At 33.9% G+C, this 16,183-nt stretch overlaps 1 protein-coding gene and 1 long non-coding RNA gene across 4 annotated transcripts in view; one reads left to right on the top strand and one right to left on the bottom strand.

The window, feature by feature from the left end:
- The window catches only part of LOC123670987, a 44,076-nt gene that overhangs the window by 22,967 nt on the left and 4,926 nt on the right, over positions 1 to 16,183 (top strand). The window contains exon 2 of one of the 2 annotated variants that reach the window (XR_006746031.1): positions 10,116 to 10,281. This is a non-coding gene — a long non-coding RNA (uncharacterized LOC123670987). Of the gene's footprint in view, positions 1 to 10,115; positions 10,302 to 16,183 lie in introns of both variants that reach the window. The other variant, XR_006746030.1, reaches the window with a different exon arrangement.
- Positions 430 to 15,021, bottom strand: LOC123670986. Of its 2 annotated transcripts, none has more exons than XM_045604608.1 (3): positions 14,686 to 15,021; positions 7,747 to 8,188; positions 430 to 1,103 (listed from the first exon to the last, which is right to left on the bottom strand). In XM_045604608.1, the coding sequence occupies exons 1-3, from the start codon at positions 14,703 to 14,705 to the stop codon at positions 597 to 599; spliced, it is 969 nt and encodes a 322-aa protein (XP_045460564.1). In that variant the 5' UTR covers positions 14,706 to 15,021; the 3' UTR covers positions 430 to 596. The 2 variants fall into 2 exon arrangements, with proteins under 2 accessions (XP_045460564.1, XP_045460563.1); XM_045604607.1 differs by lacking the exon at positions 14,686 to 15,021 and adding an exon at positions 8,247 to 8,649.

The raw sequence follows: 16,183 nt of genomic DNA, 5'->3' as shown, positions 1-16,183 counted from the left end.
CAAAGATGAATCTTTCCATAAAAAGGATATTGAAAAGGTATCACTCTTGAAGTTGACTATCTTGACGAATAAAGTCGAAAAAATGTTTTTTTACTGGTTAATCCCGGGACATATGGAGTGAAGTTTTGAAATACATGATACTGATATGAATCACATTTCATATGCGATCAGATGAAGCAACAACGATACCTATGAATAAAATACGTAGATATATGTCTCTTCAATCAGTCAATGGAAAGGCTTAGTAGATCAGATCTATTGTGAAATTTGTGGATAGTACGATTTTATGGATAAGGGGAGAATTACCCAGAAATAGTTTGTAGATTGTAGTGAAATCTACTTCTTTTGTAGCTCTTATTGAAAAACTTCAAAAACGTGTCAACCCTAAATATGTTATCGATAAAAAGTGACAAAAAAAACCAGCATCAATACCAACTTTTCATCACAGTTTTCTTTAATCTTATCTTTACATAAATCAGTTATCACACCTATATATAACTAGGCCTTCAGTACACAAAAAACGCATACACTTCACATAAAAAATCGAAATGAATAAAACTTCCTCGAAAGAAACTAAAAAGTTTACGGAATACTGATCACATGTGGTGGCTTTGAAAAGCCGACATAGTACTTTTAATCCTTCTCAACTTCACTATCTTATCCCTAAACTGTCTCTTGTCTCTATCATGCACCTGTGGGAAGTTACCGCTGAAAGCTTTTTCTTTCTCCATCTGGACAACAGAAGAGAGGTTGTAGACGAATCCGCTGTCATTAATGGCAGGCACAGGACAAGCCAAGGCTGTGCTGGGTGTCCTGAAGACAGCAGTTTCGATCTGATGGTCCTCGGGGCTGCCTAGATAGAATTTGGGCATGGAGTTCTGTCGGATTATAGGAATTTCTCTGCACCTATCACCCACACATTCGATGTTGAGGTACAAGCTCTTCGACATCCTCTTTTCGATGAAGATTTTCTTCCGGAGGTCTATGTTTCCGTTGTCTGAGACTTCTGAGAGGTCTCCCTCGCTTCTGACGACGTCTGATGGTCCTTTTTTGCTTGGTATTATTTCTCCTTCGGATTTGCTCTCGGACAACATTGGCGGTATCTGTAAAAAATTAAGAATTAATATTATTTTTGTTCGTTTGTAGAATTTCATAAATTCTATTTGAATTGATTCATTATTTTTTTAATTTGCTACGTATGACTCTGCGTATGGCGACTGCAGCAGTACGTAGCGACGAGCAGAAGAATATAATAGATAGTTCATGTGAATGAGTGGTGTGATAACAGTAGCTGGTATAGGATGGTCCAACATTTTAAGACACATCATTTTATATCGTTTCGAAAACAAAAATTTTTATCTCATTGTTTTATCAACGTACAATGTTTATCCTCTATACTGGATACGCCTCTGTTTGGATCTACTATAACTTCAGGAAGAATTCGTTGTAGCTCTATCTCCCTGGAGTGTTTAATGTTGGGCTGACCAATGACAATTGGGAATTATCTCTAAAGTCTAGAAGTCGAATATTGTTTCAACGTGGATCTGATGTCGAATTGTCAATACCGTAGCTTTGTTACGAGTAGTGAATATTGATTGACCAAAAGAATATGATTTCGAAACATAAGGGCCTCTCAAGTTTTAATATGAAAAAAAAAACAAAAAATCAACCGTAATGGACAGCCTACACCTAACTTAGAGGTATGAAAAGCAAATTGTTATTGCTTTCATTACGCTCTACAGCACTGAATTTCAAATAGGTTACGAGTCGCCACTGGTTATAAAGAAATTTGAGAATTCCATTGTTCTATGTGAATCTCTAAATAACATAAAATTTTCTATATTAAGCAAAAAGCAAAAGGATAAGTAGGACATCAAGAATATACTGAAAAATCTGCAAAGACAACACAATGTGGCAAGAGAAGTGCATATTGAGACAACAAAGCCGATTATGAATTAGAAACTAAGCTTTTCTTCATCAATTAAAACCAAAAAGGGTTCTTTCGAATATGTATTCGATTTTAAAAAGTTTCAAAAGATAAGGCCTAGCCAAATATATTATTCAACTCTTTTTTGATAGATATCAATAACGAAAGTAGGAAAAAGGTATGAGTCCTTACTCTTCACAAAGGTGGAAGATATAGGGTGATGAAGATGAGAAAGTAATACCTTGTTTTTTCTTCAAAAAACTTTTAGTGTTCCTGAAGTATTGTTCCCATAAGGAAAATACAAATTTATTATATATTTCAGCAAGGAAACCCCTGAGAAAAATCTCTCCTCTGTAGATAATTTTCAAATCCCCCAAATTTAAATTTTGGTCTATTACTCAAAAACAAAACAAAATAAAAGAATGTATAATTAACGGTTTCTCTAAACACGGTAACCGTAATGTGCCATTCATATTCCTCTAAGTCTCAGGATTAAAAAAAAAGGATTGTAGTTCAAATTAAACCAATTTTACCCACCCTTTACATACGACCAAGTACTCATTCGAGAATATTTGAATTGCATTCGAATTTTTTCAAAACCCTGACAAGTCACAAAATGATTTGTCATTCAAGATGTCGTATAAGATCTTCTAGATCAAATTACGCAACAACACACCTCAATATTCTTGGAAATCTTGTACAATATCTCTTCTGTTATACTTATACATTGTATACCTACGAGTTGAAGGTTGCTGAAGTGGCATGAATATACATAAATTTTCTTGTGCCCATTTCTTCTAGAGTCTTTGAACTGCTTGAATATGCAAATATAATACGATTTGGTAATATTGTCGCAGATTATTACCGAACTCAGTTTACTTTATGTGTCCAGAAACAATCGGATATAAAGTGTTAATCGATGCGATAATCATCAAATTAACACAGCCAGGTGTTAACCTATTTTCCTATTTCTAGAAATTCATAAACAACCTAATTCGGAAATATGTTTTTGGTAGCAAATATTTGCGAGGAATGTTGAAGTTGAAAATAACAAAATGTCAGATAAATGTACATACAGGTTGTTATTATGAGTTGCTTGTATTTCAAGGAGAAAATTTTTACTTCCTGTCAAAACATATGCGTCACTAAATACTCAATCTGATATCGTCGCGTACTTAAACTTCAAAAGATATACGATTCAAAACTCAACTGTTTTTTGTCTGAATCGGGATAAATAGATTCGAATTTTGTGTCCTTCAATAATTCCAGTTTTCGACAAAAAACATGCCAATAAATTTTCTTTCACCATGTGTCCTCGTTGGTACCTGAGTGAAATAAATCTATATCTTTCTTTATAACCATTTAAAATCTCCCTTTGACCATCAAATACTATAATTCATTTCTACAAGGACACAGGTAATATCAGGTGTTATGAGTGAATAGGTACAAGTTGAAGACCCTTTTGAATTCTTTAGTTAGGTAAATAAAACGTTGTTTCTTCTTGTTTAAACTTAGATATATCTAGGTCAAACTGACAAAGAAGTATAATTTAAAAGAATCTGTTTGTGGTACAGGAATTTTTTTTTTACGAGGGTAACATCCAAAGTGACATTCATTCAACAAGATATATGAATTCTACGTTTCATTGAATATGATAGGAGATAGATGAAGAAACTAAACAGCAAAAGACTCTTCATAAAATTTCCCGGTTGCTGGATGCGTTTTCAAATATGCTTTTATTAATTACAATTGACCATCAAAATAAAAATTTTTGATCTGATCGAGAGAAGAACGAATTTTATAATTTGAGGGAAAAAATTAAACCCTTTCTGAAAGGACCAGGCAGCAGCCCAATAGAAAAATTGTCACCGGTTGATTTTTTCTGAATTTTTCGTATTTTGTAGAATATGACCTTTTGAACAAGGAATTTTATGGGTCTAACTCAATCTAATGACTAGTTTTCGAGATACAGGGTGTCGAAACTGGAAAATGCCATTTTTCTAGCAGAAAAACATCTTGAATGAAATATTTTGTGCGAAAAATATTGCTTACCCAAAAGGTAATAATTTCAGACTGGTTTTTAATGAAAATTATTGTTAAATAAGGAGTGAATCAAACATTATTCAAAATGAAATTCGTTTAGTTCATAATTCATCCTGTAATTGACTCTCTTGTTCAGGAGGTCATATTCTACAAAATACAAAAAATTCATTGTCCTTTACACAAATTATGTTTGGAATGTGTAGAATTCATGAATCGAATTAGAAATCTTTTCGAAAATCCATCTGAGAATTGGGTCTACGATTTTATCGCATTATCGCTGAATGACTAAGACCACGAAAAGTATTTCCCAAGAAACACTCGAAAACAAAGATTGCGCGTCAATCTTTTTTCCTCCTTGAGTCACAACCGTTCTATTCCAGAATGGTTCAAGATTCCTCATTATTCATTCTTCATTACAAACGTTCAAAAGTGCAAGAGATGGCTTGTCGTAATTCCAACACAACAAATTTTAATGAGTAGATAATTTACGAATGATAATTTTGAAAAATACCAACACGGTTCAGTCATTCATAATTTTTAATGGGTGGCCTTCAACATAATACTTGAGTTGAACTTATCAATACGAAAATATTGAAAGTAAACGCGGGTAATATCAAATAGAAACGTAAATAGGAGAGGGGATTGTTTAGAATGTCGAAGAGTGTTCAATGAAAGATGACACTAATTGGCGACCTTCCACAACTCAATAAGATTTGCTCGATTCGTCTGGTATCACATCAAGAAATTGTTACGCTAGGTTTTCCAATAGGAATGTTAAAATTGAAAATGGTTCTAATGGCAACACTATGTATTATTTTTTGTCGTTTCTTATGTCATTTGTGTTCAAGGGTTATGCCATTTAATCTCGAAAAGATACACGCCTCAACAATGATTAGAAATTGTTGAATTGTTTTACCAAAAACATTGACCATTTGTGAATACTGAGAGAAAAATTCATGGACGAAGTTATCAGTAAATCAACTCACTCGTTATTCTTTTTTAATTTTCTATGGTTGAGCGATCAACATGAAATTCCGAACGAATCTTGACATTGTTATTTTGCATGCAAATGCAAATTAACAATCTTGATCGAATTTGCAGTTTTCAAATTGGCAAAACAAAGTTTCGGCCATATTTATCCGAAAATTTCATGTTTCTAAAAGTATTCTCGTTCAGGAGTTATTGTATCTGAGGCAGGACGGTGGGGCATTCTTTAATTCATCAGTGAGTCGTTTGAAACCAGTACTGTCTCCAAATTAGAAAATTACAGAAATTCTAACGTAATGAAAGGGTGATCTGTTAAGGGAACAAGCACTCAAAAAGTATAAAAAATTATTTCAAAGGCCAGAACAAATATTGGTGTAGTAAAAAGAAATTTATTATTTTTCCAATCATCCAAACAGGCCATCCAAGGCCAATTGTTGAAAATGTGGATGGAATCATGGACATTGTCGAGTCCGACCGTCATGTAAGCACTGTTTCGATTGCCCAAGAGCTAACGATTGCACAAAAAAACCGTTCGAAGCTATTCGCATAAGGCTGGTCTCAAGAAGAGGCTCGATGTATGGGTACTAACGAGTAAATGAAAAAATACTTATGGACCATCTGTGAACCTCTGCTGAATCGCAACAAAATCGACCCATTTTTGAAGCGGTAGGTGACTGGTGATGAAAAGTGGATCCCTAACGACAACGTCAAGCGAAAACGGTCGTGGAAAAAATGCAGTGACCCGGCGGAAACGTTGCCGAAGCTAGGATTGACGGCCAGGAAGGTTTTGCTGTGTGTTTGGTGGGATTGGCTGAGAATAATCTACTATGAGCAGCTCTCCTACGGCACAACCGTTAACTCGCAACTGTACTGTCAACAATTGGACCGTCTGAAGGAAACATTCGTTCAGAAGCGGTTAATAGGAGTGGAATTTTGAATCAGAACAACTCCAGGCCACAGACATCGATAGTGACTCGCCAGAAGCTACGGGAGCTTGATTGGGTTGTTCTTACACATCCACCTTATAGTCCGGACCTAGCACCAACTGATTACCATCTGTTTCTATCCATAGCGTACAATTTTGCTGGTGAAAATTAGCTTCAACAGAGGCTTGTGAAAATCGTCTTTATTTTTTGTCAATAGTAACGAGGGCTTCTATGAGAGTGGCAATGATTGTACCTTCAAAATGGCGACTATATCGAACAAAACGTCGCATATTCGAGTCTTAATCGAATCATTCTCACTATGGTAATTGAAGCCTTGTTTTTCATGCTAAAATAATGGAAAACAAAGAAGTCAAATACAAGGTACTGATTTCCCATGATAATCTAGATTCTAGAAATACCATCGGATAGAGTGAAAAGGTGTCCTGATTATCGATCTATCACGTTGGGTGTTTCTGCTTCAATGTGTTACCGTGTTCTTCAGCCACTTTAGTCGCAAAACTGCTACTTAGTTTATTAATAGCAAAAAACGTAAAACCATAAGTACCTGCTGAACAACGAATCTATCAAATAAATGAAAATACCGTATCGAATATGAATATTCCTACAATAACTCGATTTTTTTTATTATTTTTGTTTCTCACTCGTTAATTGGCACGTTTTTATTTCAAAACACGATCTATTTCATAATTGTGAGAATACAAACAGAATAATATATACTCTGTAACATAAAAAATGCAACACCAACAAGACGGCGTTGGAATGTTTTGACCAAACTTTGCAGACATTTTCTACTATTTTGCAATTCACTAAAATAACATTCAAAATAAACTATCTATAATCATTCAATTGAGAATGTGTAGCATAATATTATATTTTTGTAGAAATTAAAGTAATACTTTGCCAAATTTTTATACTTCAGAGTTAGAAGGACAACGGATATTTTTTAAGTCGATTTCGCTATATAAAATGTGGCAATTACAGACAGATTGCAATTCGTTCCTGCTTCACGAACGAACCACAAAGTTGATAATTGTAAATAATAAACCATACTGAGGAATGGAATGATTTTAAACAACTTCGAGTCTGTTGATAAACTTGGTGCGGTTTAGTCAACTGCAGACCTAATTGTTGAAATTGAATACTCATCCTCTCAATATAATGCCTTCTAGATCCGTACTAAGTAATCTAACAAAACACGATGACTTGCTCACCTCGATATACAGCTCTATCCCATCACTTGATTAATTTCTTCATACTATCAACAATAATAATTTAGAAGATCAATTAATTCTGAACTCTCGAACTCTGAATCATTCTGAATAAGATGGCCCACGCCCACGTTTATAGAATTTGACACGAAATATGGATAGCAATTGAATATAGGATATCTAGACTGACAAGAAATCACATGATAAAAAAGCATTTTGAATTTCAACGCCAAAAAAAGTGTTATAAATTGAAGGCTATATTCCACATTATTCATTATTAAAATTATATGTTCCCATTCGGTAAGGTCATACTGAACTAACAGTTCAATGACTCTCAAATAAATGTTTTTTCCGCATTTCCGATTTTGTTTTGAGTTGAACTCTCATACTAGTGATATTTAGTTTCGAAAATAAATGAATAAACGGTTTTTTTTATCGAATAGTGTTTTCTCTAGCAAACAGGAAGGTCAGAGTCGGCATACAAGAAGCGAGGTCGACATCAAGAAATATTGAATCAGGAGTACCACATGGATCTGTTACAGACCCCCTATAGTTTAATATTTTTGCTTCAGGTATCCCAGAAATGAAAATATCGTGGTACAAATTCAGAAAATGAAATAGAAAAAAGATTCACCTCCAAATTTTGTTCGCTCACTGCAAGTTTTTCATCGATAACATTAATCTCCGCTTGACTCTCTGCAATATCCGATGTACTTCTATACAACCTTTTTTCTGTGACCTCACTTGGTGTAACGTCTTCTGTCGAGTCCTCCAATTCCAATTTGATTTTTGGCACAGAATCCCTGGATAGCATTGGTTGGGATATTATAACCGGAGGTTCGATAATTCTTCGTCGCACTTCCGGTTCCGGTGTGACATTTAATTTCACCGGTAGTGGCTCTATGGTCACCACAGATCTGCCAGCTATCACAGAAACGCTGTCATAGAATACTGCATTCTCGAATATGTTATTGTTTTTTTCTTGATACGAAGACTCTGGGACCTCGTACAGCGCTATTTCATCGTCGAAACAAAATCTTTTTTCTATCGTGTGCCACCATATCGTCTCCAGACAGCTGAAACAGATAAAACAAATCAAAATAAAGAAAATTTACCATAGAACAAACCCCTTACTACTTGATCTTCTTATGACCCACCGAGGCGTACTTAAAAAGTTTGTTATTTCTGAGACGCAAAAAACTGATCTTTCTTCTACGAGGAATCAAAACTGAATATGACAAATTTCTTTTCGGCATTGTCTAACAATCGTACCTGTACTTTCGTTTGCTAACATTGATAAGATTTTTAAACAGTCCTCCATTTTATACTAGTTCAAGGTATTATCTTGAAGACAATAAAAATATTCCATGATTTAATAAAATGGTTTTACTGTGATCCCAAAATCAACGTTGATCTCTTCATATTTTGTACTCAAACAACGCAAATACGCAAAAAACGTTTGGTTTAATTTGTGTTAATCATCTTATTTTACAATATGAGACGTAGGTATCTAAGTGTTACTGATTCATCAAACTACACTGCGAATAATTTGTCGAAAGATTAGTTCAGGTAGAAAACATGATTTCCTGTCTGACCTTATCAATAATAATGCAACGACATATTGTTGACACATAAAGATTAGATTTCAGAATCTGGATAGATTTCCGTTTCAATGAGATATCTTGCAGTACCCAATTGTTGAAGCTATTCAACAATATTCATGGCAAAAAGGTATAAGTTATCTCAATTTTATCATATCAAACAGTAACTCTTCAAATGCCATCCTCAGTTACTTTGTTTTTCCTATATAAAGGACTTAACGAAAATAATGAAAACTGAGATTTTATTCGGAACACCCTATGGAGTGCCTCGTTGACAAACGAGAACACTTTTTGTTGACTCATCCTTTCTAAACATTTTCTTCTTGTTCTTTTAGTAATTGCGACATCTCAATTCTGAGATGAATTACAGCACTCCGAAAGTTTTCAGTAAAATGAAAAAAAATTATTCATTGTATTAAGAAATGAAATCATTGATTTGATTTCATTGATACAATGAACTATTTCATCAATATGATTTCATTTTTCAACGTATACCCTTCAGTACAGGTACCCTAGGGATTCAGGGCTTGGCTTGATATTCATGCTACTTGACTCAAGCTCAAGCTCAAGTAGCTTGAGCTTGACTTGAAATCAACTCAAGTTCATGTCAAGTAATAGTTTTCCAATGTCAAGTCAAGTATTTATTAAGTACTCGACTTACTATCGAAAAACTAATACTTAACTTGCACTTGAGTTGATTTCAAGTCAAGCTCAAGCTACTTGAGCTTGAGCTTGAGTCAAGTAGCATGAATATCAAGCCAAGCCGTGAATCCTTAAGGTATCCCTATTCATTGATATTATGAATTCCTGTTCATCAATATCACCATTCTAAAATTGATGCTGAGTGTTCATTATTCCGATGAAATATTCAATTGGTTCATTAGATGTATTAAGTCGTTCATTAACTACTTTGGACAATTCCAATGAACAATAATACATTATTGATACAAATGATCGAATAATGAACCTAACTTTTTAATAATGAACTTTTCAATGGGTTAATGAAAGTCGTTCCTAGATTCAATGAAAACAATTCATCAATACGATGAACGACTTTTAATAGTACTAATTTTTCTGTTCATCTGTTGAATTAATAACTTTATCATGGAATTTATGTACAATTTTTGTTCATAGAAAGACAACGAGTTCAAATTGAAGTTAGTTAACGAAAACTATGACTAATTTCTGATCGAATTTCTATAAATTCTCCCATACAATATCTTAGTACGTACATCTGTACAATTCGATCAGATCTCACCGGATTATTTAGTAGTTATACATTGTCCTCTTTTGATAATTCAGTTATTTCACAATTCACAAACACAAATGTTACCACAGTAAAGAACTATAATATTTCCCTGCTATGTTTATTGTTATTTTACAAAGTTCTCCACTGTTGCAGCATTTCAGGTTCCGAATCACCCAGCTCACCCCTGAGGTAGTCAGTGATCTTATTATTGAATCGGTGGCGCCCTTTGAGATCTCTCCCGAGCTAGCCAGCGGCCATAGTGGGGTCTGTGAAGAAGGAAGGTGACATAATTGGCGCCCAATGTGGGGCCACACGTTGGGTACGTTTAGAACAGATGAGGTAACATCTGAGTGTACCTTTTAAATTTTCTGTTTATAACAAAAAGGGAAGACAATCAGGACGGCATCTGATTTTGTCCTTTATTTTTGCTGGTGTGTATATGCATTATTCTCTTGTATGTCTTCTATTCAAAGACAACTGTGTGATTTTATATTTCCAACTCCTGGTCTGTTCTATTTTGGCTGCATATGAACAGTTTATTAGCCTGAAATGACGATAACTATGGCTGACCAAAAGTTGTTTAAATGAATAAATCACCCTGTATCTCATAATCGAAGAGCCTTAACTCATATTAAATTGTGGTTTTCTAGCTCCTCTGGGAATTATATTCACCGTGAAATAATATACCCTTGCTTGTGGAGCACCCTGTATTTTTTTTTTTTATGAAACGAAATATAACAATACTTGCAAAATTGAAAGCATTTTGAATCGTTCCACTACACTGAACTGCCTATGAATGGAAGAAACCAGATTTTTTCATTGAAATTATCGTTAATTGATTCATTGAAAGTAATAAATCAAAACAACACAATTCTCAATTGGGTAACCTAATGAGAATACATCTGGTTAAGTGCAAGAATAGATTGTGTATTAGAGATTCAAGTAAGTGCAATTAATTTGTACACACTTTCTCCCATAAATTCTATTTTCTTCTCAGAGTTGGAATTCGAATACTTCGGGGTATCGAACTGTAAAGAAAATAACAAGGAAAGCGAATTTCGGTTATGCTAACTAAAAAACTTAACCTCAAAGACAGGATAGACTAGCGATTTATACATCCTCACAGAAATTGTTAGAACGGAAATGAAAAAATGCCACAATACCATAAATATTCGATTGTTCAGATCGATCAGATTAGATACTAAATGCAGAAAACGCTTGAATAATAATTATATATTACAATAATGTATTGTCATATGTAGAGGAGCAGGTTGAGTGCAGGTTTGTTATTCAAACATATGGTAATGCAAAATCCATTTGATATGTCTGAGATTTCTAAACACCCCGTTTCAGATAAAATTAGATAGATTTTGGGAATGATGGAACCACGTACTCTGAAGAGATATGAAAATGATATGAAAAAATTAAGCCATACTTCGATCCCATAGAATATTGGTTTGTGGTCAAAATCATTTTTCCCATTTTCCTCAATATTTTATCAAAATCTTCTAAATAACATATTATTAATTTATTCGTTTTATTTCAACAATATGATCAATTTGAAGTCCCTAACTAAAAAAAATATACACGTCTTTTTTAGTATTTTCGATTTGATCTAACAATAACTCTGAAATGTCTTTCTTGAAACTCAGAATTTTCACATATATTTCCCCTATTCGTTCATTCACACTCTTCATAGAGTGACGAAAGTCTTTGTATAAATACATTGAGACCACAAAAGTGTATACAATTGATGGGTCTCCAAGGGCGCAATTGGGGCTTGAATGAACAAGTGGAGCAGGTAGCTACCTGCTCCACCTTTCTCACTTTTTTTCCGAAATTCTACTTGAATTTTGTTTGGTTCTGAAGATACAATCAACACAAAATGTTGCGTGGTGCTTGAAATGATGATTTCACATCTAAATGTGAAATTCCATTTCGATCAAATCGGTATTTTTTAAATAAATATGAAAACAGAATTTCGAACTAACTTATTTACGGAACCTTTGAAAATTTCAAGTTTCTAGGTCTTCCCGTTCAAGAGCTATCGTGTTTACGGACGGACGGACAGAATCGAATTTGGTACGGATTCATTGTGACGAAATGATAGAGAGCGCAAAAAATTATAAGATTCACCAAAATTTTCCGATTTCAAAACATTCAGACATGAAACTTATAATAAAGAAATAAAAATATATAAAAAAAATAATAAATGAAATAATGGAAAAAAATATATAATGAAACTAATAAATAATAAAAATACACAACCAATAAAAAAAATAGTTATAAATTTCACTTTATTTATGATGACCCCCAATGAATATTAAGTTTTTTTTTTGAATGATTATTAAATTCAATATACGATATGCTCAAAAGTAATTTTGAATCATCAATGTTGTTGTTATCAATCAATTTTTTTATTTGTGGAAGACACCGAACTCAATTGACTGAGGTAAAAAGTTCAATAACATTTTAAGAGCATGTTGCACCTGAATTACAAATGTAAACAATTCTTTAAGTGAAAACCATAGATGAAAGTTGAATAAATAAAGTCAATCGCTGAATTGGGAATCGTTTCGTATGTAACATTAAACAATACCAAGGTACGAAAATTTATTCAATTTATGTATTTCAAGAGGGAAGACGAAAACACAATTATTCATGTATATGAAACATTTTTACTATTTATAGATTCCATTTTATTTTAATTCTAGTAAATAATTCTTGAATTGAATATGTGTATAATTATTTCAGATGATCTACATTTTCGTAGTATTTATCTTAACGATTCGACTACTTATTTTGATTCAACAAAAATCCTTTTTTTCGAATCATTCTTTCTAATCTCTAAACGTCCAATAAAATTAGGAATTCTGCAATTTAGAGAAATAGCAAATACTCAAATGTTATCGAAAAGCGCAAACACATTGAGATTGGCTCAAGGAAAACAAATGTCAATTTTTTCAATTTCAAGGCAAAAAATTTTAGGCATCATTTTGTATGCAACTTGGGATTCAATGAAACCATAAAAAATCTGTACGTAATTTACAATAGCAATACTCAGTTCAATATGCGTTTTAAGTAATGAACCTTAGCAATTGTAATGCATACTGAGAACTGTTCAAAGTGAACGCATTTCTTCTCTTGGAAATTAACATAAGATTCAAATCAATGGATTTCTTAGTGTTGAAATAAAGAAAATATATTTCTGAAAATTTATACGACGCAAAGTAATAAAGATTGGTTTCATTGCTGTAAAATTTCGAAAAATCCCAAATTTTAGCGTATTATTTCAATAATTAAACCCATTTTTTTATTTAGTTATCGGTTTCTAGATCTTTCAAAATGCGACCGTTTGTGAAGATAATAAACCAAAAATGCTGACCAGAGGTTGACGCAAAAAAAAAACATTCAATTCAACAAGAAGAAGATAAATTTGGATTAAAAAAAAAATTCCAACTCCTTTGAAATTTTCACAGTTGACATTTTTGAATGTGTAAAATCCAAAATAACCCAGTGTTGTATATGAAACGAAAAAGAGCTGTTCACATGAATTAGTCCTAATTACCTACTCAAGAAATTAATGACATAATTACAATGATGATATTAATAATCTATTATCGTTTGAATTCTTCATTGGATCTGTTGTTTTGTATCACCGAATTGGAAATTTTCTTTCGTATAATTCTAGTTTTGACGGTTTCGGAATTATACATTTTCGAAAATTCTGTCCAAATTTTGTAACGCATATAACCGGCTCTCATTTTTATGAAAATAAAAATTAATAATGAGTGAAATTTGCTTTGTTTTTGTCTTAAATTGTTATTGTTTGGAATTGCTGATACGGTATGAACTGCTTTTCTTTTATGTTTTTATTTTTTGCATAAAAATGCCATTACTATCTTTATTCACCCTGAAGAAGCACTTCGAATTCCAAGCTATTACTAGTCCGCTGGCATCTCTAATCCGAGTTTGCCTAATGCCCAAAATGAATAAAAACATTTTTGATAATGTGTATTTCTTGAAAATTCAACTTTATGAATGAGTGCTTGTGATACTTATGTGCGTGTTTATTTATGTTCTTTTTATTTCAATGAAAATTTCTTATTGTTAAAATTTTTCATCAATGTAAAACGGCTTTGCCGTCTTATTAAATAAATAAATTTCGGAAATAAATATTTAAGCACAAGATATTATATCATTGCCTACTGTTTTTTTTTTACGAAATGAGATATTCACAAGAATGTGGGAACAATAAACATCAATTTATAATTGCTTATATTGTTATGTCGTTGAACACAGGTAAAATATTCAGGTACCTGATTTGGTAACAGAAAGAAAGTGCGATCGCACCAAGAATGTCAGTACATGTAAACACTCATCCCATATGTAATTAGCTAACGGCCAAATTCAAACTTTTCCTACAAGACATTCCGTTGCGACATCCAATGTTGATCGAAAAAACCAGTTTGTCTAAATATCGTCCGTCTGAATTCCAAGAATCTAGAAGATAGTCGCGGTGATCATGTGACGCCGTTTCAATTTCATCTATAAAATCACGAGTTTTCAAACTCAAACTAAAATCAAATCGTCCAAATATTCAATGTCAGATCGATTTTTCGCCGTCCGAATTTCACGGTATATAAACAAACACGAAGAGATCTCCTTGAAACGGGCGTACCGTCAATTCGAACGCTCGTTATAATATTATTGTGGTACTCACGATTGACAGCATTTGCACATCGTCTCACTAAAATAAAATCTTATCGCAACTTCACAAACATAACCACCGAAATCAGCACGAGAGTCACTACTACTGGAGCTCTGTGGTCGCCAGAGCGAAGGTACTGGAGGTACCAGAGCGCACCTGGATCAGCCGATGGTTTGGGTTGCGTTCCCGTGGTTCGGCATTCCCAAACTGCCGGACGACTTGATCACATTGTACAAACGCAACGTACTGGATAGAGAAACCACACATAAAAGCGGATTATTGTTTTGAGCGCTCGCTTGATAATTCTTGATAAATCACGTGAGTCCGCTCGTATCCTACTGGGTATTAGAACACATGATGTGATTTTATATTTCGTTGCTCTCTTACCTGTCCAGCGAGAATAGATGAGGTGGAGATGGCGCATGGGTGGCGTTCAGTTTTGAGTTGATTGTTGACCAGTAAGTGGTGCAAATGGTACGTTCCTCGCAAGGGCGTAGAAATGGGGAGGGTAACAGGCCAATTGAAAAGTCCGCGGTCTACTATGGTAAAACACATTTTTTTGTCAAAATTCGATTTTATTATTTAACATAGTTGCCTTCGAGAGCGATTTTAGCGATCTTCCAACTTTAGGATACCATTTTTGTGGTACGATTCGTCTTTCGTTTCAAAATAGGACTCAGTTTCGGTGATTACTTTTTCATTGGCGCTGAATTTCTTTCCAGCGAGCATTCTTTTGAGGTCTGAGAACAGGAAAAAGTCGCTGGGGGCTAGATCTGGCGAATACGATGGATGCAGAAGCAATTCGAAGCCCAATTCATGCAATTTTGCCATTGTCTCATTGATTTGTGACACGGCGCATTGTCTTGATGAAACAGCACCTTTTTTCTTCAAATGGGGCTTTTTTTTAATGATTTCATCCTTCAAACGATCTAATAACGCTATATAATAATTGCTGTGGATGGTCTGGCCCTTTTGGAGGTAATCAATGAATATTATACCTTGCTAATCCCAAAATACTGATGCTATAACCTTGCCAGCTGACTATTGTGTTTTCCTCGCTTTGGATACGGTTCATTGTGTGCAATCCACTAAGCTGACTGTCGATTGGACTCCGGAATGAAAAGATGGAGCCAAGTTTCATACATCGTTACATATTGACGCAAAAATTCAGGTTTATTCCACTTAAACAACTTCAAACACTGCTCAGAATCATTAACACGTTGTTGCTTTTTATCGATTGTGAGCTCGCGTGGCACCCGTTTTGGAGACAGCTTTCTCATGTACAAATATTTGTGAATGATATGATGTACACGTTCAGATGATATCTTCACAATGTCTGCTATCTCGATCGACTTCACATTACGGTCATTCAAAATTATTTTGTGAACCTTTTTAATTTTTTCGTCGGTGACAGCCTCTTTTGGGCGTTCACTGCGTTCGCCGTTTTCGGTGCTCATTTCACCATGTTTGAACTTAGCATACCTACCAATGATGGTTGATTTTCCTTGTG

The sequence above is a fragment of the Harmonia axyridis genome, chromosome 1 (assembly GCF_914767665.1).
Source record: "Harmonia axyridis chromosome 1, icHarAxyr1.1, whole genome shotgun sequence".
Lineage (NCBI taxonomy): Eukaryota > Metazoa > Arthropoda > Insecta > Coleoptera > Coccinellidae > Harmonia > Harmonia axyridis.
This window is presented reverse-complemented; position numbering and strand designations above follow the sequence as displayed.